Source organism: Grus americana, chromosome 3 (genome assembly GCF_028858705.1).
Source record: "Grus americana isolate bGruAme1 chromosome 3, bGruAme1.mat, whole genome shotgun sequence".
NCBI lineage: Eukaryota > Metazoa > Chordata > Aves > Gruiformes > Gruidae > Grus > Grus americana.
Genome location: NC_072854.1, coordinates 95,086,156 through 95,109,576, shown reverse-complemented (window position 1 = coordinate 95,109,576; position 23,421 = coordinate 95,086,156). Strand labels below are relative to the sequence as shown.

The following is a 23,421-nucleotide window of genomic DNA, read 5'->3' as shown; positions in this document are numbered from 1 at the left end:
GCAGAACAGTGAGAACAGGGTCTGACCCATAACAGAAACAATCCATGTGTTGTCAGGCTGCGAGAGCATCTGATTTACCACTGGGTACTTCAAGTACTTATGGTATGGTTCCATATGTGAATCCCTATGTAAATCCCCTTGCCTTCCAGAATGAAACTAACATTTTAAAAGCCTTTTTCTCCCCACCGAACAGAAAAAGAACAGGAAGAGTATTTTTCTTGGCTATAGTAATACTAGAATTTCTTGGCTGGTAAACACTTTCCTAAATTTATTGAAAAAGCCCTGATGCAATCATTGCTGAGAGGTATCTTGTACCCCTTAAAGTTAAATTCTATTTATAAATTGAGACTTATTTCATTTTATAAAAAAACCTTACGATTATTTTGAAGGCTTTGTGTGGGATCTGAAATGTTATTTTGGGAAAAGGAAAACATATGATAAGTTTGCTTAAGGGACTTTGTTTAAGAAAGGATAAAAACAGTCCTGTATACTTGCAGATTTTAAAAACAGAAAGTAATTTTAACAGAAAACCACAACAAAAACAACTCTAAAGATAGATTCAAATATAATTATGGAAACGCATTTTGAAAAACTTTTTCTAAAAGATAAAATTATTTTCCTCGTTTGGACAAATGAAGATAAAAATAATATACAAATACAAATAGGAGGTCTGTAATAGGCAGATTCCTTGATGTTGGCCTGTAAGCTTTCTTTCGAAAATTACACTTAAATAATGGAGAAGCTTTCAAAATACTATTCTCATTCTTTTTTGTTTAAGCAGTAAGCCAACCGGAACACAACCTTTTCAGCAACCTTAAGTAGCTATTACTGTATAAACATCCAAATAGACTGCTGATTCAGTTCATTTGGAAGAAACATCTGAGAAGAAAATCACTGAAAGCACTCAAAATCTACGACGACTGTGGTATGAGAACTTCCAACTGGAAAAATATTACACAAACTATACATTTGTATTTACTAGCAAAATAGTACGCTATGATGCAGCGTTGTACAATACAGTAACTTTTTATCCCAAATCGTAACATGTCACTATAAGAAAAATCCACTGCAGGATCTGATCCCAAACACGCTTTTACCTAAAAGAATCATTCTATTCAACGCCCTGCTTAGGTGCTCAGCTCTTATCAAGCAGGTATTCCTTGTGTAGTTCACCTTAAGTATGCCCTGCTTGGACTACCTGGCAATGTCTATGGAAATGCTGCAGTGTGTTACTACAACACAGTACAGCGCATAAGGGAAAGGAAAATTGAGTTCTCTTTACCAACGTACCTTGTTTGTTAGCAGCTGGCATACTTGGGGTACATAGTCGATAAGACAACCTCCACCAGGAAAGGCTGGGATGTGAAGGGCAGATGATCCTCCAAGCGCACTAGAAATAGAAGTTAATTTAACAGTACATTACACGTACGGTCCCTGGGATTTGAAAGTGATTTCTACAGTGTCCTCTTTCCCTATGCTTAAAGTCAGAGGGCCATGACTGAGGAAATGCATTTTATGCTGTGGCAATATAAAACATATTGCATGATTTAATCTATAAAAGCAGGTTATACCACGATCCACTGTAATTAAACAACTTTAATCAAGAGTATCACTAATGCAAAGCATTCTATCAGGAAATAGCTTTTTCATTGTAAACAGTTCTGTTTCTTAGCCCTCATCGATAAGATGCAGAGCACTGTAGTTAAGATATCTTGTTATAGCTGGAGGAGAGGACTTTGAGCCTTGAATTATTCAAAATGCCACCTTCAGTCAAACCAGCTAGAGAATAATCAAAATAATTTAGACTGAGGAGTAACAGATGGCCAGATGCACGTCAGCCATGCTATTTACTCCAGTTTTGGGCCCCCCAATACAACGTAGATGTTCACCTACTAGATCAAGGGGGCAGTGGACCAGACAGACTGTTAGGTACACAATGTAACGGGGGATGCTGAAAGAAATGGGTTTGTGCAGTCTTAAGAGAAGGTTGGGGAGGGAGGGAATATTGAAGAAGGGAGTTGAAGGCACATTGTTATTGAAGGCATATTGATACCTTCAGTTATCTAATGTAAAAATATAGAGAAGATGGAGCCGTAGTCTTCTCAGAAGTGCGCAGTGACAGGATGAAAGGCAACGCAGACATGTTGCAAGGAAGTTTGGTTAGCTATTAGGAAAAACATTTTCACAATCAGAATAATCAAATACTGGAAGACAGGCCCAGAGGGGCTGGGGAATCTCTGTCCTCAGAGGTGCTCAAAGCTCAGCTGAACAACTGCCATAAGGAAAGGCTTGGCCAGACAATCTCCAGAGGTTCTCTCCAGTCTGCATGGGTTTATGATTATGTTCCCTGATTCTATGATTTTGTTCATCCCCAGTAGGAAATAATATGAACAAAGATATTAACTCTGTCCATGCACAGACTGGACATCTGAATGGTAGGAATCCACAGAAATAAGATAACTTCAGAGATGTATTTAGGCACCTTAATCAATTGCCTTTATTATAGGACGCAAGACTGAAGCACACTTGCTATTCCTGAGGATAATGGCTTCTTTGGTGTGGAAAGATCTAGCACTTTGTATTTAAATCAGGTTGTATAAGAACCAGCTAAAGGCCGTGCTACTTACTTTTACCAGTACTGACCTGAATCTTTCTTATAGTCTTTTACTAATCAAAAGTGATATGAATTTGTATTACACGCTGTGGCTTACATTATTCACTAAATATCTAGAACCTCGTTGGCTACAATTCAAAAGCTTCAAAAGCTAAGTTACTTTGTGGTCTCCTGTTTACATGCATGCTGTTTCCATGAAAGATTAAACTGACTAGAAAGTAAGTTCTTCTCTGCAAAAAAAGGCTCTTTTTCTCCAACTGGACCTGCCCTTGTATTTTTCTGAGTACTTGATAAGATATCACTTTGGTATGTATAAAGGTCTACAGTCGTACATCCCTTTGAAGGAACAGAGCCTACATAAATCAAAAAAACCCCAAACTCATAATGAGGTATATGGAAATCTGCTACTCAGGCAAAACAGTCTGGGTTCAGCAGACTGTTCACCACATGGAACAGTTCTGCAGGTCTGGATTTTGCATATGCAACGATGAAAAAAAAAAAAGCCTTGAGTACACCACAGCTACATAAAAAAAACAAACAAACTTTTCCAGCAGAAGTAAGACTTGAACAGGATTTTTTTTTTAAACGGAATTCAGATTCCTTGCTGCTACTCCCTTACTAAAATTACTCACACAGGAATATAATTTTGCTACTTGTGGATGTTAAAAACAGCGAAGCGTAACTATTAGATTATTGCTAAGTTGGAACACTTCTGAAACAGGAGTTTGCTCTTAGGAAATTGAAAGTATACTGGGTCCATCAGTCTTTAACGGAGAATGAAAGACTTGTCCCTCCTAGTATGTTACAACTAGGTTGTGAACCTTACTTCAAGACCCTGGCTTTTGGTTTATTAAACTCCTTAAATGCTTATTTAAATATATCCATAAAAGCCTCCAACGTCATACGCAGAGCGGATGGGACTGTCCGTTTTGTATCCTGCTTTGCCTCATTTGCCACCAAGTCCAAGTTCCCCCTCAGCATGGAGATACCACTGGCGACGCTCAGATGACTACAACAGGAATTACAGGCTCCTCTCTGTTACAATAGCAGACATGAAATTAAGAGTAATCTCTAACAGATTTCACATGCAAAAAAGCCTCCACTCCTATATCATCAGCTTTCAATACATCTTCCAGACTGAATTATTATGATTTGTGAATAAGGGCTTCCCATTTTACCTGTATCCATCTTTTGAAAGTAGCCAATCCATAAAAACTTGTTGACGTAAATGGGAATTCAACCCTTCTCAAATGAAAAACAGACCGCTACAAGGTGTGGTTTCTGAGAAAGAGGTCCCTCCACATAAAGGCGGCTGGAATTTCTAGTATAATTATCCTCTGAAAAGAGAATAAAGCTGTACAATATGTAATTTATGTTCTGCAGAAATAATTATGGGTAGGGAAAATTAAGAGTGGACAGGCATCTTTGTTCCCTCTACTGGGTCAGAGAATTTGCTTATTAAATATTTTAATGAAATACTGCATTTGCACAGGACCCTGCCTCTGACCATCTCAAAACTTTCTATAAACGTTCAGCAATTAAGGTTCGTCTGCCTTATGAAACTGATATTTACCTTTTATTTTTAAACACGTAAGGAAGCTATTGCTCAGAGTTTGATTTGACCATGCTATACTATGTCTCCGTCATATCAAAGGGACATATTTGCAGTATCTCACAAACACGAGACAGGGCAAGAAGTTATAATAATTCCTTTAACCCTATAATACACCTGCAGCTGAAGAATGAAGTGACTTACTCAACATCAAATAAGAACAACCTGTAAAAGGTGCAAGGAAATATGTAAAACTGAGAAAATTAGGCAAAAGAATTTCAGCATGTAGCTCAGTATTTAATGTTGCTTATTGAGGTACCTCAAAGCCCAATCAAAAAAACCACGTAAGACAAAAAACGCCATAAGAAACCTTTTCTAGTCAAGGACATTCTCTTTGCCAAGAGATTTCACCAGCACAACCTAAAGATTCCTGCATGTCAGACCTGCTTTCCAGATAGCTGACCCTCTCAGAGCACAGATCTTGCATACCTCTGTTTCTGATTAAGCTTTCCTTCTTGGTATCACTGTTATACACCCCTCACAAATAACACACTTTTCTATACCTAGGAATAAAACCAACTATAACATCACACTATCAGGCTTGGTGACATTCATTTTATAGAATCATAGAATCTTTAAGGTTGGAAAAGACCTCTAAGATCATCAAGTCCAACCGTCATCATTTTATTAAGATGAAAAACCAAAACCAAAAAGCCACCAAGAGATATGATAAGGAAGTTATTTTGTTTTTAAACACAAACTAATTAATATTGCTCCCCTACAGCTGCCAGACTAAGTCTCCTTTCAGCACAACCAATCGAATTGTGTTTGATTTTTACACAATTTTTTTCCAGTAACCTGCTACTTTTTAAAGGCTAATATTCTAACAGATTCTGATAATGGCTTCCTATACTTTATCATAATTCATGAAGCAACAGTCTTAGTAGATGCTATTTCATTAAGACTGGTACCAGATGAAGATAAATACAGGGTAGATCTACCTGTCTATGAGATAAGGTTGCATGAACACGTTGGAACACAGAGACTAAGATCTGGTGGCCTCAGCATTTTATTCACTTGCTGTTACTCGAAACCTACTCAGCTCTGCAAACCAGCTTCATACACCTCATTTTAAGATGGACCAGAGACCCCCGTGCAGCAAGTTCCTGTCTTCCTGGGTTTCCAGAGTGTCAGACACAAGGCGGTTCTGATCCATGCTCTGTGAGTTCAACTGGATTTTGAGAGAAACTCACGACTGAATTCAACAAGAGCAGCAGTCAGCCTGCATTAATAGCAGGGACACAGGGAGCGTAGCTGGAGTATGTTTACATTTCTGCTGTTGACTCGTGCATTCCAAGTGACTTGCTCTGTCTGTCTCTCAATGAATCTATTTATTCAGGCCTGCATACAAAATGCAAAATTCTTTCCCACTTCTTGAGAGCTTATAATTAAAATGTCTTCCTCAAGAAATGATCCTTTAGGAAAACAAAAAAAAAAAGCATAGCATTAATTCACAGGTTTACAGAAGTGACTGGTTTTGTTCTCGAGTATTTATATGTAAAGAACACGTTATTTCCCCTTCCTTAAAAACATCATTGCACTGGGGAAGAAGAAGGGGGCTTCGAAGTCCCAGGCTCAGAAGAGTGGGCGGTTAGGCAAGGCAGACTTAAAGACACAAAGGAAGATGCTCCTCCTCCCATCCCTATCCTACCCACCCCTTCCCAACAACTCTGCCCTTGCTCTCTTGGGCTTGCCTAGTTCCTCTAAACTCCCTTCATTCACCCCACACCTCTTCCCTGCAATCCATTTTGCTTCCTTCTTTCTCTGAGCAGAAAAATGCAGGTTTCTCTACATTGCTGGGAAACTTTTGAGCTGTGTCTGAAAAATGAGGATTATTTCAGACTACCCCATACATCTTGCAGGGTCCTGCAAGAATAAAATTATCAGAGTTTATAAAGTTATGCACTAACACAGGTTACAGTACTACAGTTAAGCACCCATACACACATAATACTGTCTATATATTTTGTTCTCTCTCTCGCCTTTGCCTGTTACCATTCCCCATCTTTGAAATTGCATAAGCTTTTCTTTCAAAGAAGTATCACAAAGAAAAGAACATCTAAGGAAAAGTTTCAGGCTCTTAAAAAGAGGTACCTTGCACAGTGACAGTTATTTTTCCTCCAAGGGAGGAAAGAGTAAGACCCATGTGTTTGGGAAGAAGGCACAGCACTGTAAATAGAATCACACTTACCCCTGTGTATACAATGTGAACGCAGCATTAAAGAGCTTGACATCAAAAGGAAGTGGGACATAATACCAACTGCACTCAACAATGTTCCTAATCCAATGTATTCTTTTTGCAAAGACCACATAAAATAGGGAAACGACAATTTCAAAGATTGTGAGTGATACAGTTGAAGATTTGTCTAGTTTTGAAAATGTAAATAAACAAAAAACTTGCCTCTGCATGGAAAGACTTTTTATACCAGTTTAAAATAACCAAGTTTTTCTCTCAGTGTGGCCAATGTTAAAACACATTCAAATCTATGTACTAGTGATGGAAAGTAGACTTTAGACTTTATAGCCCTTGCTTTCACCAGGATACACCCTTCTTAACTCCCTGTAAGTTTTATTTTGAAACTGAAGCACGTTGCAGACCTACACAAGCATTTAATGGGTTTATTACTCATGATGGCTATAAGCAAGAGTAGCCTGAAGCATGTGGAAAGAAATTCCCTTCTTTTTACTCTTTTTTCCTGTTTTGAGACTCACGCTATAGGCTTTGATCTCCTTCCCCGTTCTCTTTCTCCTTTGTTGCTGAAGTAAATAGTTCACTCTTTTTTTTTTTTTTTCTGCAGTTTCATCACTTTAGTACATTACACCATTTGGCACAGGAGACATGAGGAACCACATCAAATAAAAGCACGTGACCACAAAAGCTGCCTTACCAACCATGATCCCAGATTTGCTGTCAGTTTACCATTTTTCAGACTCGTTCGACCATAACTTACCCTCCCTATCACACGAACAATGTGGTGCTTGGCAGAAGCCTTGGGATAGTGCTTCGATGAGCAATATGGAGCTTAACAGTAAAATGACAGAACATTACTCTTGTTACTAAAAAATCGGTCAGTCTAGGTTTGTGATGAAGTTATCTCCCCTCTTCTAGTAATACTTCCATTTAAAGCAAACATAATTAATATATTGCTTGTCCACTCAAATCTACTATGAGGTAAAGTGTGTCCAAAAAAAAAATTCCTATTCTGTTTTTAAAGAAACAACTTTTACTTATAATTATTTATACTTCAACATTAGTAAACCACAAATGTATGTTTTCAGCTAACAGATATAACCTGAGGTATCTACGTTGTTAAGTGTACAGAAAAAAAATACCATCCCAAATAAACCTAGGGGGAAAACTATGCCAAATCTATTTATTTGGAGAAAGAATCCTGGTCAAACTAAGACTAAAAATCTTGCCATTAGAGCTGAAAGGATAATACCATCTTTTTTTGCTTGACCTACTAGAGGTTCAGGGGAAATACCTCTGAGGTCTCCCTGACTAGTGACTGGAAAAAAATATGAAAAAAAATCACTGTAAAAAGCAAATACTAAAACCAAAACGTATTTTAGTTTCACAGACTCTGCAGAAAACTGCAAGTCAGAGTTGCTGAGCTTTATTTACAGCTCTTCCGCTGACTTCATCTGTTCTAGCAAGTTATTGAAACCAGTCTGCTTCTCTGCTTGCCCACCTATAATGTCCAGATGCTTATACTGAAGTACACTGAAGTTTAATACCATTCATAGAATAGTGTAAACACTGTGGGATGAAGTAATTCGTAAGTGCTGATGAATACTGCTTGTTTGGGTTATTCCAACTTCTGTATTCTGCTGCAGGTAAAACTGTCAAAAATAAAAGCAGTTTTCTATAATGTATTTCTCATTTTAGACGAAGTGGCTATACCAAGGAAAGATTTACAATAACTGTACAGATTCTGGTTTCCAGCAGCCTTTAACCTAACATACTTACACACAAACTATAGCTCAGGTGATCCAATATTGAAAGATTTATGGGGATAGGACCTCTGTCCCCAGGATTCTCTTCCTCTTTGAGGAAGAAAAACCCAAGCAGCATGAGACAAATAGAAAGCTAACCCTATAATTAAATTAGAATACATTTCTTTTCTTCCTTTCCCTGGCCAGAATCAGAGCTAGAAGGAAAAAGAACAGATACTCTTGCAATATAAAGCTTTTCTTATTGCTACTTGATAGTATAAAAGTCTGAAAATGTTAGTATTTCCTTTGTATCGGATAAATCGGGACTGAAGGGATTTTTCCTTTGCTTAATGGTTCTTCATATGCAGAAAGGTTCTGCATAAAGATGACTAAAAGGTTTCCACTGACGTGTTGAATGAGTGAAAACCTGGGCTGCCAGCAATGGAAAAGGGAGCTCTCCACCGTCCTCAGGCCTCGCGTTCTCTGAAGAAACAAAATCACATGAGGGATAACATTTATGACCCAGTTGATCGGACACTTCACGTTACACAGCGGGAGCACACAGTATACAAGCACTCTGCCTACCGGTCATCACACTGCTTTCTTCCCTGGGTAAGGGGACCCACCTTTATAAATTAATCTGAAGCTTACAACAGACACTCCGGGCTGGTAGGCAGCCCAGCAGAATCAGTTGCCTTCTGGGCACGCCATCATACCTCAAGGCACAAGCTTCAGAAAGGTTCAAGCGAGTGCAACAGAAATTATCAGCAAGGCTTCAATGTGTGCAGCGGTTTAAAACACAGGTTAACTTAACCGGTGTCAACAATACCACCCTATGACACTGCACAGCACACAAATTTTGATTCTGACAATATAAAATTGAAGTGACAAGTAAAAAAAGCAATATATTTCAAACTGATTCAAAGTATTAAAAAATCCCTCATGCTTCACTGAATTATTTTTTGTAATACAGCACGAACAGGTTCAAAAAGAGAATACGAAAAGTTCCACAGGCTATGAAGAGCATGATTCTCTCTTACAAGGCTCAAAAATTCCTACAAAGTTTGCTTTTGTGTTGCAACTTACTATGTTTAAGTCCCTCTTAATTTTTCCACCAAAACAAATTTAACATGTTCAGTCATTCAAGGCAGTTTGGTTTTGGAAAGGTTGCAATTAATACTGAGAAATCCATAACAAATGACGTAAGAACTGAATTTAAAGACACTTTTTATGATCTCAAAAAAGTAGATTCCCCTCCAAATATATTAGTTACTAATATTAATTCTCCATCAGCACATTATTATTTAAGGAAAATAGTTATAAGAAGACTTGAACAAGTTGCTAGATGCCTCACAGTTCAAACAGGAGGGATCGGTTCCTGTCCTGAAGAACTTGCACGGTCCAGTATTTCACACTCCACAACACACACAGTGAGGAACTGAAAAGCAGAGATTGAATGGCAGGGGAGGAAGAGCACAGATTGCAGCAAGAAGACTTAAGACTTAAACATTTACCATGGAGAAAAACATATTTCCAAAGCATTCTGCTTATTTCTTAAAGGAACCTTGGCAGCAAATTAAGAGAAACCTGAATGAGAAATGACGAAAAGTCACAGAAGAGTTTCACAGAGAATTAAATGCAATGAGGAAATAACAGCCAAAAAAAACCCTGAATGACCAGAAAAAGTCGTAGGAAAGAAATCCAGACAAATGGAGCAGCAGCAAACCTCACTGAACAAAAAAAGTCCAGATAAGATAAGCAACATGGGCAGATAAGAAAAGAAAGAGAACACTGTGCAGTCCTATTTTGTTTTCACTTCCAAAGAAGTTAAAAAAGCAGTACATGAAGATTAAAGGAATGATTCAAGATACCAGGAGAAAGATTATGTAGCCTAACCTACTGCCATTGTTTTCTGTATGGATCTCAGGGAGAAAAGCAAGTGTGAAAGAGGCTGGAGGACTTGTGACAACTAAGGCAGACCAAGATTTTGGCTGAAGAAAGAGTGAATTGTAACCTAATTACAACGCTTTTCATCCTGCGCTGATTTGAGATGCCAACACAAAACCAGGAAGTTGTTTAAAATGACGTGCTATTCCCATTTCTCCTTCACATGGACTGTGAAGAAGGAAAAGTTTAGTCTGTTACCTGAAAATTTACTTTTCAATTTCCTGTTCTTTAGAGACATACTTTAAATGGCATTACCTGTTTTCCAAGTATAGTTATAACCACCTTAACTGTGAATATATTGAGGGTCTTCTAAGGAGCAAGAAAAAAAAAAACCTGGGCATTGACTCTTATGCTTCAAGGGAAAAATGTATTGGCTTGAAGTGCTGTCTCAGAGGAACTAAAAATGGCTTACACATAGCATGAAGACAGGAGCTGGGAATTGGAAACTTTTGCATAAACAAGATGACTAGAGCACTGGTAGGCGGTGAGCAGTATTCTCCTCTGAAACAGTAGGACTCAATAAATTAATGAAATGATTGAGGATTTATTTATGGTGAGGATCACTGGAAATTCCTCTGCACTGAAGCCTGGGTGGTACGTTATACAGTGCTTGTTGTTAAGATACTGATCTGCTCTTTTATAATCCATTCTGCTTTAGTGATGGAGATCTCCCAAACGATCCCACTGAACAGAATATTTATCACAAATGTGTGTGTATCTTCTGTTATTATCCATCCATGGAACGGATGATACAAATGAATAACTGTTCTAAGATGGTATCAGTTATATTTACAAACATCTGCCCTACAGACCTATAATTTCTTATCAATCTTTGGGCATACATTCAAAAACATCCAGCTTACTATATTCCGACGGTTCACATGGCAGGTAATTTTCTAGTACTTGTACCAAGCCCAACTAACCAGCTGTCTCTTTACCATGAAGCAAAAAAATGAGTCTCAAAAAACTGTACGACTTCATTGCCTTCCTTGCCTACTGTTACCTTTTTCTGAAAAACAACAGTCATTTCCTATAACTTGCAGCCTTCCACGTTTTATGATTGCACTTGCTTATATTGTTCCTTATTTTATGTTCTCTAATCTACTAGTCAAATTACAGTAATTATCTCTTATTGTTAATCTTTTCCTGATATTGCTTAATGCCTAACACTTCCAGTGACACAGTCATTTTGTAAGCACGCTATTTTTTTTGCGTCTGTGCTAAAATAGTGCTGTGTTGGAGACTTCTCCCACATAACAAAATTTTTTCCATTCTCCTCAGGCCAGACAGTAATCCTCATTTGTGGGTCTCTTCTATCTGTTGAAACATTTCGTGTAAGAAACATCCTGTCCCCTGCATCATCAGCATCACGTTTGATTAGCTTACATGAAGAACCAGAAATGCAAAGTACTGAAAGGATAAGAAATCTTGCAGAAAAATTTCAGAAATGAAATGAGAGCAACATGCTGGAAAACTTCTGGATATGAAGTTGAGCATTTGGGTCATCGATAAGAATGCCCGAGGGAGGCAGAAAGTTAGAGGAGAAAAATGTTTTTCTTTCATACATCTGGCTTCTGACACTGAAGCATGATTAAGGGGCATTCTTGCTCAGATCTTGAAATTGGCTTTATCTTATGTTCACAAACAATGTGGAATGCTACAAGTCTGGTCTGGTGCTCCCGCTAAATGCTCCAAGAGGCCTAGTGAGCTGAGGTTTTATGTAAGCCAAACATGTTCACATGTGGACGCAAGGCAAGAGAACATAAGTTTTTCATGTAAACACAGCCACTGTGGTTTGACAAGCTAATAAGAAGCATGTTAAACCCTTACTCGTTTAACAAGACAATATGAATCTGCTGGGATGGTTTTTACGGCCCCTTTTGGAATCTTTACCACAGGGATTTGGGTAAGTGTGTTTTGTTCCTATGAACATAAATAATTCAATATTCACCCCAATATAGTCTCTTCAAAACTGAGGGAAGCGGAGCTATGCATCACGTCACACAAAGGCAGCCTTTGCTAGGTGGGAAGACTGGGAATAATTCTCAGAAGGGAACGCTGGTGCTTTGAAACCCTGGTTTACCTCAGAGGTAACAAAGGTTCCTTCTGTAACAAGGCAGACACAGGTCTACTTTTAGAACAAAAAAGGAAAGACAGAAAATAAAACCACAGGGCTTCATTGTGTTAAAACCGAAGCAGGGACCTCATACACACACGAGGAACTGGAAATTTCATAATTGGCAAGTTAGAGCCGTGCTTAGTTGGTCAAAAGGTGAATACAGGTGTTCCCAGGATTTTGTTTTTACTGATGCCTGGATTTTGTTCATGAAGCAGTTTCATTACGGCACGTGCTGCAAGAGAAAGGCTGGACCGAAAATCCTTTTCACAAAGATTCCCATTTCTGCCAGAACAGGTAATGAACGCATACAGCGTACGTACACGCATCAGTCAGGTCTGAGCCAAATGTACGCACTCACATCCCGTAATGCAGGCCCTGAAAGACAAAAATTCCAACTTTCCGCTAGTATACCTTATCATCTTTTAAGGGTTTGATCAATATTACTTAACGTTTAAGGGCTTGAGTGCATTTGCAAATTGAGTGCTTAGATAATGGAGTGGCCTACATCTGCAAGTAGATGTATTTACAACTAAATACTGGATGCCTTTTTAGTTGCAGAATGACATTTTCAGAGAGCTTGTCAGCTTTTAAATCATTTACATTCTGCCTTTTAATAAGACTGACGATACTAGGACTCTACATCTAGAATACCTTCCTAAATTAAGTCTTCTCTTTTTTGAAATTATATTAAGGCTCTTGAGTCCTATAAATATGTTAAAAAAAATAAAAAAATGTTACACTGCCTCAAGCACTAATCAGAGCAGTTTTCAGTAAGAACAATGAAGGAATGGATTAAAATACGAAATAGCATGAACCTTGCTTTCCTGCTCCTTCACTCTTAAAATATTCTCTGTTTTCTTTCCCAACTAGTTCTTCCCTCTATCCCTTCAAAAATCAAAAGCATCAACTAATTTTTGTATCTGGTACTAAATGCATCAGCTATGCCAGCGTAAAACCAATACCGCTACGAATAGACTCTAAAAGGAAAACTAAAAAAGGTAAAATAACTAATTGAATGAGGCACATTCTATGAACTAAAATTAAAATTCACAAGAGATGAGAACTACTTCAAAGAAACCTTTCTGTCAATGGTAGCTTATTTCCAAGTCAAAGATCTACCAGTGATCAACAGAGATTTATTTACCAAGATAAATTGTGTAACAAATCCCATTATATTCAGCTTGCTTTGCTCCAACTTTCTGACACCTGTTAATATTATTAGTTATATTGAGACTTCTAGATTATAGGCTGATAATCACTCAATCTGATGAAGACTATGATGTCTTCCCACTATTTGTATGTGTTTTTTATAAAGTTCTTCCATAAAAGAATAGGGTTGTCTCCTTCCCCCCCCAACGTCTGCACTGTATGCAATATCTCCTAAGAACATCAGCTTTTAATTGACTTCACATTTAAATGAACTCTAATAGAACTCTTTCTTCATTCAAATCACCTCAATGATTTAGCAACTTTTCACCAATTATACAATATATGGGACAAAATTTTTTATTTATTAAATCTTAAGTGGAGTGGCTGCTAAACTCTGTCTGATGTGAGCCCCTGACTAGGAAGCTATTATAATAATCTTGTATGGCTAAATTACAGAGTATGGTTTTAATACTTAATGTAACAACCTATCAATGAGTTATAGAAAAATAATTTATACCCAAGGTGAAAATATTCTATTTTTTAGCTGAGAAAGTTTATATTCTAATTGCATTTGGCTGTTTCTACCAGCAATAAATATTAGCACAGTGTTGGAATCTTCTGTGTTATCCATGCATATGTTTGGATAGCCGGTACTTTTACTTCTTTGAAGTTCTTTAAAATTTGATTTCTTTAAAGTCTTTAAGAAAGAAGCTATGTTACCAAACAGTTTGATTTTCCTCACTACCTCCATCCCTTTCACTGAAAGACATGACTACTGGCAACATCCAGCTTGCATGATGAACTTTTTCAAAGCTGTGTTAATGCCATTTGATGAATCACCATAACTACAAAACAAGCTACAGTAATATATTTAAATTGTACAAACTAAAATTGATTGTTTCCTTTTCAAGATCTCTTCTTCACATGTGAATGCTTGAAGTTTATGATCTTCTATTTTAATGTCAAGTCACAACACTGCACCAGAAGCCACAAACTCTGAGTTTCAATCCAATTCTGCCAATAGTTTCCGGGGTAAATTAAGAGGAAACAGTCACAGTCATTCTTTGGTACCAGTCTTTGCAGACTAGAGAAATACATAAAGGACTTATACTTACAGAGGTCATGCTAGAAAAAAACCCAAACATCTGACCTCTGCAAAGTACATGCAAAATGAAAAATACCTCACAAATGGCAGCACCCCATAGTTTAACTCAGAAGGCTACAACTCTTCGTGATATAACTCATAATTAATGTTTGCTATTTCCTTGGAATAATCCAATGCAAATCTGACATTCTTCTTTAAGCCAGAAGAGAGACATGGCTAAGAGTAACAGAAAAAACATGGAGCATCAGAAGATTATTTAAAAATAAAAGCATTGAATTAGTACTACATGTCTTGGTAAAATACCTTTCACCCTAACCATGTAAAGTGTTTTAACAACACATAATACAATTTGTATATAGTGCAGAAACTGCTTCAAATCCACTCATATACAATCCGTGATACAATTTATGTGAGGGAAAGAATACTATTATGTGCTAATAAAAGCAAAGTAGAACTCAAGACTACTTCAGAAGCTGAGTATGACCAGAATTTCTCAAGGAGGTCCTCAGCATCTTTAAAGGTGAATTTTACTATTGAGTCATTTCAGTTTATCCAAAATTCTTCCTTCCATCAGCTAATAATGTCACAGTGTCAACAAAATCCCTTGGATACTAGCTGCTAAGGCAGGTTACCCGTTTTGTCACTTTACAAAATTTAAAGATGATGATGCATGCTGTCTACACCATCTATCTGTAATTGCAGAAGCGCATGATTTCGGACCTAGACAACTTTGCAAGCTTTTTTTATTGTGAAGATTCGTGACTCACAGAAGTTATTTTTGAATTGACTAAAGAATGTAAAAAATGAAACCTCCAGTATTATTTAAATCTATAAATAGTATTTTAGAATTCTAGTTTACCTGCTAACCCTGAGGCAGGAATAGCTGATTTGGGGCTTCTACATGCTTAGGTTATTATTTTGTTGTGAAGACTGAAGTTCTCAGAAATGATATGCTCTTTGCTTTTTCTTCTGTTTCCTGCCTTCAACATACAGGCCATCATTGGATGTTTTTAAGTGAATTATAATGAATGTGTTAGCATATGAAGATTTTAGGTCTGCTGCAAAGTTGGAGTAAAAAAGAAAATAACAAACTGACCCTACAAGAACAAAAAAATACAGTTCTGAATTTAAACCTAAACTGTATATAGCCTCTGTTCATTGGGCTTCCTTCTTCCAAATGCCTGGAAGCTTTGCCTTTAATAACTACTACTATAGTCAGTGTTTCTTTGGCTACTGGTCAATTTTAATTTTCCTTAAAAATTGCAGGGGTTACAGTGACACCGGAGAAATCTTACTTATATTCCTCTTTCAGATTTTCCATCTTTCTCTAAGAGCTCAGGGTGACGATGCAGTTCCAGAATAATACTATACATGCCCCATTTCACTTCAGATTAAGAATCAGCCATAGGGTTTAAAAAAAGCAGCTGTTTTGTAATGCAAATGAGGGAAGGATATATTTGATCCTCTTTTACTTCGGTAAATTCTTATCCACCTTGGTTTAAAATAAAAATGTGCTTAGAACCATAGGATTTGGATCTACTGTTCCTAATGTATTGTTTTTCATGCTGAAAAAGAAAGCAATAGCGAGATGGGGACTTTAAAAAAAAAATCTAATTCTGACCAGGAAAGACAGCAAATCCAAGAATTGCTCTTATTTTGTCCTTTTTCTTTAAATACACTGGTTCAAACCTGACATTTGTATATACTGGATACAATACACTATATACAGATTTCAGTTGTTATAACCTTGAACATGTAAATCCTTATCTGAATGTCTATTTGAATTTGGCGATAACATGAGCTATTGCCTTTACCCATATAACCACCTGCATCTGTATGGACTTCATACATATGTTAGTATACAAAATGCATAATAGTAAGTCAAATAACACTTTTTTCTTCTTTTTCCAAAAACCGCCAAAGAATCGCAATTTCAAATGTTTTAGTTCCCACATCAATAGCAATTTGGTCTTTTTCTGCATATGTGCTATAACAACACAACGTTACCAACGTTAATGCCATGCCAATACATAGACACGACCTGCTAACGGTTGATGAATTACTTCTTTATATTGCACGAGTTTTATGTGTGTAAACATCAGCTATAATATTCCAAGGATGTAATCTCTGTTATTTCATTTATTCCTGAATACCTGCCAGTCAATGTTTACCTATCTGTATTTGCTTGTATCGGGACTATTCACAGCATAAATGACAAGGAAGTTCATGGGTAGCACAGTAACAAAGTTTGGTTTCCAATGGACTTCTACACTGCATTGGATTGACTTTTTAACTGAGTTGTGTTAAAGCCACAGCACAGCATGAGTTCACTCCTTATTAAACATCAGAGAAACCACACAGGAAAGATGTCCTAAATGCCTTTGCCAAAGGAAAAGCTTCAAACGGTGTTCATGCCTTGTAAGACATCAGAGATTACATTCAGGATACAAATCTTGATTGAAGAGAGGGGTTTTTTTTCTGATGTTTAATAAGGCATGAATTCTGACTGAAGCACTTCCTAGGATTAGAATATTCATAATTTATTTCTCCCATATTGACTCTGTTCACAGAGGCTTCAGCCTTTCCTTCAGGTGACAGGAAGAGAATCTGCCACTAAGTAGTTATATTCATGAAACTATAGGAATTTTGTATTTTCAAGACTTCTACCCTCCTGCCAAATTTTTTTGAAATTGGCCAGCAGGCTCAAAAAAAGTTTGTAGGGCAGAAATGACAGATACCTCTATTCACAGACAACACAATCATACTAATTTTATAGGAAAGCAAATTAATTTCCTTAGGAAGCCAGATTAAAAAATAACCACGGTTTCCCACCACACAAAATATCTTAGGAGGAATTACAATTCCACCGAAGTTCTTGGCAGAGCTTACCAGCAGGAACGGAGCCAAGACCTCACCCTCAGCCTATGCAGAAAACTACAGCAGTTCCAAAAAAACCAACCAAACTGCCACCCCCCAAAACCAACCCCATGGATTAACCTGAAAGCTTAAATAATAAAAGTGAAAAACAACTGATTAAATTCACATTGCACATGCAATTCAGAGAGATGAACCGTTTTGCCTCAGATGCTTCCTGAATAAGAGCAAGCATAGGAAATTTCATCCCATTAGGTAAATCATTTGTCAAAACCACTGTTGCGAGAGCTTCTACAAACGCCTTCTTAACCACAACCCCAGGACTGCTAATGTAATACTAGTAATCCACTTTCTTTACCATTAGGGCACACAGGTGCACACTCAAAAGAATAAGTTCACATAAAGTTCTGTCAACCTGACGTGCCAGAGGAGCATATAGTTCAACACTGTCACAGAAGAAAATATTGATGCCTCTGAGGGAGGGAAATCTGAATCAGTAAGACAAATATGCTAGTCCTAAGGAAGCTTCAAAACAGCACTCATTTGAAGCAGCTATCTCATATGGAAAACCTCAGTCCACAACTGAAAGATTTCTAAATAAAAGAAACAAAAGAAAAACATTTATAATGGAAAACATGAGGCAATTTCCAACTGCAGCAAATTTCAAAGGTTCTTAGCTCTCCCAGCTTCCAGCTTTACTGGAAAGCAGGAGTTGCTTAATACCATTGAAAATATCTGACAAACTCATTTTAGTCTAAATTTAGAGATATGACCTTTTTTTTCCCCCCCCAAAGCTCCAGCACAGGAATCTATTAGTCTTTACAGTTTGGTTTTGGACATGTTATGTATTTATGAATCTCCTCTTGGGCAGTACTCATACTGTAAAATTTAAAAGTCTCCATCAGCCAATTTTACCTTTTTTTTTTTTTTTTTTTTTGAGCTGGGAGTTTGTCTTAGGGAAAAAGCTCTGGGGATTTCTGGTAGTTTCACCGTAAGTTTACTAATCTTGCTCAGTGGGTGGGAAAAGAAAGTGAATGCATCAACACAGGGAAAAGAATGGTCAAAATACCAGAAGGTGATGAAATCTTGCCTATGTTCACCAGGTACAGCAGAAAATATGGAAGTTTCACCACCATTTCTTAAGTTAGAAAAGGTTTTTGTACTCTGCCCATCTCCTCCAGTTTGAATTTAAAAAAATAATACAAAATGCATATGTCAGGGAAGGTCCTGTTTTTCCAGAAAACACTTCTCTTCATGTATTATCCAACCCCAATGCTATCTAAAAAACATCATACAAACAAAGAGCTACTGGTACGTGTCCTTGCTGTTCTTGTTTCTTCCACCACTTGACTTTTCAGAAAATGCTGAGCAGATTTTTCTGTTCTTCTACACTAAAGAGAAAAGGAAAAAAACAGGAACCTGCTCTCAGAGAGTTCTGCCTAGCAAGATTTTCTAGTAAAAGCTACTTCACCGTTTGATTTGCTACTGATTTACCGTAAAACAATTGCCTGTTACGCAAGGATAGTTAGCTCTTGCAGGACAAAACCCCTCCAGCACAAAGCAGAAATGCTGCTGTTCACACGTATTTGAACTGTTACAACAACCCTCTGGACTAACTGGAAACTGTTTCCATTTTGGTGAGTGCACAGGATACTCTTGAATGTACTTCTACTACTTACTTTTTTTTTTTTAAACTTCCCTTTATTCTCCTAAGGATGCTCACAGGCTGGCTGTCCCTTGTTGGAGTCAATACAGGTCATCTCAAGCCCTGTGCTCTCTGTTGCACTGATGACGGGCACCACAAGGGAAAACTCGCTGGAAATTCAACATCAACAAACAATATCCTGAGAGCCACCTGTATCCGCAGAATCGCCACCAGTGATTTAAGCACAGCAAAGGTAAGGTTTTCCACTTGGAGAAAACCAAGTTAAAGGAGGTGGCCACGGTAATGACAAAAACATGATAAAAGCTGGGTTTTGTTCCCGTGAGGGCTTCCCTAAGTTTTAGGCAAATGGGTAATGTTGTCATTTCAGAACCTCCCTTGCAGCACGTACACATGCATATGCACTACGTAAAAGCTATACTGATTCCTTCCCAGTTAAGGGTAGTCCTGTCTCACACACCTATCCCAGCTCGTTGAAAGAGGCACTAAGAAGTATGAGTAAATAGCTCTAACAGCGGACTGAAGTCAGTAGTGACTCGCGTTGTTCAAAATGTTCATAAATGATGTGGCAAACAGGTGAGGTGCCAGGTGGCAGTCCAGTGACGACACGTTATTGAGGGTAGTCAAGTTCCAACCATGAAGAGTAATAAACGAGCTTTGAAGCAGAAGAACTGGATGATAGGAAGAAATAGCAGATTTAACACAGACGAATACGAAGTGACACACATGGAAAAACCAATCCTAACCAAAAATATAAAATGATGGACACAAAGCTGAGCATTCAGCTGATCTCAGGGTTATGACTGACAGTTCAGTTAAAACGTCAGTTCAGCACCAAATAAAAAGTCAAAACAAAAACTAGTACAGGACTATGAGGAAAGAAGTAGCGAGTTGTCTGCAGGATGACTCCATCTGAAAAGCATAAAATGAGAGCAGGAGTATGACTGAGAACCGTAACGTGATGAGTGATGTGGAAAATGTGAGTAAGCATTGACTAGCTGCTGTCTCTTCCAATACAAGTGTAGTGGTCAGCATTACACCAAGCTAATGGGAGGTATTTCAAAACCGAAAGGAGTTAGATCTTCATGCAAGACGTAGTGGAGCTGTGCAATCACCTGTTGCAATATATTCAAAGGGTAGGCTGGACAAGTCCATGGAAGAGCAATTCATTCAGGATTACTGAATACACATGAATCAATCAATCAGCCACCAATGGCTTAGGGCTGGAGAACTATTAGAGCAAAACATCACACGTGCTAGCCCTGCTTCTATAAACTTTGCTATCATTTTGCACGTGCATGTGATTTTCTAGTTGGGCAACATATTTAGATGCTACTACGAGGCAGTTTGCAGTGATGAATTTTAATTAGAAACACATATCTCTATTAACATAAAAAAATTAAAAGGACTGTCACAGTTTTATATGATTAAAATAGATACTAATTGTTTAAATGATGGGGTTTGCTTAAAACTGCAATGAAAGTAGTTTTAAGTGTAACTTGAACTAGTGGGGGGAAAAAGGCAGAACTTTAGAAAGGTTGTATTTTCTTTTCCCTCAGAGAAGGTTTTGAAGTAATTCTGTGATCAGCAAAATGAAAGGTGGTACACTCTCAAAGACCTTTAGATTTGGTAAAAAGAATGAAACACTGAAATAAAGATCCTCCTTTGAATACCTCAGTAGCTCTGCAACAGTGACCTGACTTGTCTGACACAAACTCAGGCTGGGTGGAGCATGTGGAAAAGCACCCCATCCGAAGGTGTAGGACCCTGCCCTCTTCGGCAAGTACAAGTGACATGCCAGGGATCATCACGATGTTTTAAAAAATGCACAGCTCTGCAAAACCTACTGTGCTAGCTTCCCCACCCCAGCTTAACATTCAATCCCTCTGACAATATCAACAGTTGCCTAACATTATGTTTCACATACCCCCATGATTTGGATGGCATGTGATTGTTTGAAAGAGAATCTGAACCACTAAGAGTTACTGTGATGAGGTGTAAGTGGAGAGTGAAGGAAGTAAACTGAGAATCAAGGTTACAAAATGGCTCTATTCATTCCTCCATGGGGATGAAAGAGTATGAACAAAACAACCAAACCCCAAACACTATTTACTTTGGGAAACAGAGTATGTCAAACTTCTCAGAGTAGGTGGAGTCAAATAAGGACACAATTGGCCTAAAGATACCACCAGCAAATTCCTGTGCACAGTGATATCGCTGCGTACAGGTACGGCTGGCTGCAAGATCCCAAGAGAGGGGGGAAAGCAAATCACATCCCCCAAACACGGCGGTGATTTAGGGATGCACTTAGGTGCTAGTGAAGATCCCCTTACAAGCAATGCTAGAGTTGTGTTAAAAGTCTTATAGCAATCACAAACATTGCCACTAAGGCCTCTTATATGAACAAATTTTGTAATTAGCCAATGCTACTGCCTGATTCTACTTGTGTGCTCTTTGTTTTCAAGCCACTGGAGTACATAGTAGAGATGTGGGTGATGACAGCTACAGCTAGCTCTGTTTAACCTTTCTGGGGAGGTGGGCGGAGAGGGAGGGAAGACAACGGCAAACATTTTACTTGGTGTAACGTTCTCCTTTGCCCTTTGGAAGAGTTATAATGCAAACTTGAGTCGATACTCAAGGTAATTTTATTAATGGAAACCTGAAGGAAAAATACTAGCAAGTACAACTAGATAGACCAATTTATTTCAAGTTCTGCAAATTAGCGCACCTCAATACTGAAATCCACAGTCGATAAAACAGTTTTCCATAGGCAGCAACAACAAAAGCATCTCCATATGAGCCCTTCAAACTTGGGATAAAAGCCCACAGGAATCCCCTCTAAGTGTGGTAAATTGAGTAGCTCCAGTCAAAGTCAGTTCTTGGCTATTTCACTGGGAGTTCAAACAAGATTTGTCAGAATTATAGCACAGAAGAGACTATCAGACTGAAGACCTCTCTATGAGGAATTAAAAGACAACCAACTCGCTTCCCATTTGCCATTGAGTTTCTTTGCTACATTAAAACCAGATAAAAATCAATCATTGATAGATTTCCCAGCCTTCCCTTTCTTAATAACTAACTTGCTGCCATCCCTGAACACTGTAAAAGGTCGGGGAACTGATGCTGTCTTGTAAGCCCCAGCAAAAGCCCCAGCAGTAAGTTATCAGAAATTTCCTACTGTGGAAGAACATAGGTTGCATACGTAAGCACAAACAACTTCAGAAAAAAAGAATACCAAAGGGGACAAAAAAAAAAAAAAAGCACTTTAAGTTTACAATAAAGAAAACACCTGAAGGTTGATATTATTCTAGAATCATGTAAGTCAGAGGCAAGGGGGTTTGCCATCTGAGACACTTTAGATTTGCACTTACCATGAAATCGCGTGCTGAAAGGTTCAAGGAACAAAAGCAGAAGCGGTTGAGAATGGAACTCTCATTCTTTTATGAGAGGCAAGTTTGCTGAAAAATTGTGTTGCCTGTTTGCAGTACCTGAGCTACACAACCAAAGACACACTTCTCATACATAAAGGAAATATAAATGATGTGCATCTCTGTTCCGACTGACCTGACAGAGTAGGTTTTTGTTAGAAATCAGAGATTGCAATAGTATGACTGAAGAGATTGGAGGTCATGGTTATATACATCACAAACTTTTCAAGTACTGCATACTAATATCTAGATTATTCCTTGTAACTAACTCATCACTTCCTATTCTCCAAGTCTGCCAAACCAGTGACATGCAACTGTTAGCAACTGATTTAGCGTATCCATAAGTTTCTAATATGATTGGTATCCTAAATATTTTCAGAGCACAAAAGACAAAATTGTTTGGGGCAATGTCTAATTTTCATCTTTCAACTTGACAATACAGGAAAAATAGTATCTGAAGTGCACAGATTTATTGCCTCGTTAGTGACTTCAAATTCCATGCATTAGTTGTGGGGAAAAAAGAAGACACCCAGATCTTTACATGTCAAACTTACACTCCTATGGTTTGTGTAACACCTGCTCCAAATTCCTTTCTCTTTGGAGACCTACTTTGAAAAGTGACCTATCTAAAGCCGTGGTCAGTACTTGGAAAAGCCATCTGTCCTTCAAGGAACCATGTATATGTTCAGTGTCTAATTTGTGTCAACCTGAAGAACATTTATGCAAACTTGGTCAGGACTAAAAATAACTAATTGTAGCTCATCTAGCCAAATGCCGGGAAAGGTTGGAATTTATGTCCAATACATGGTTTGATTTTTGTAACTTTGCAAGATGAAATAAAAACGCTGTACTTGTAAAAGTAAGGCAAGTCTGGAGAATGGCTGACTACAAACTATTATTTATCAAGTCCAAAACTCAGGGCACATGTTTCAAGATCCCAAAGACACAAAAATTCTTTTAATTTAAAATTTCAT

At 37.9% G+C, this 23,421-nt stretch overlaps 1 protein-coding gene across 2 annotated transcripts in view; it reads right to left on the bottom strand.

Moving 5' to 3' along the window:
* The window catches only part of BABAM2 (BRISC and BRCA1 A complex member 2), a 178,035-nt gene that overhangs the window by 41,646 nt on the left and 112,968 nt on the right, over positions 1–23,421 (bottom strand). For both annotated transcript variants that reach the window (XM_054818835.1, XM_054818836.1), the window contains exon 8: positions 1,291–1,390. In XM_054818835.1, the coding sequence (XP_054674810.1) occupies positions 1,291–1,390 (100 nt within the window). The remainder of the gene's footprint in view (positions 1–1,290; positions 1,391–23,421) is intronic.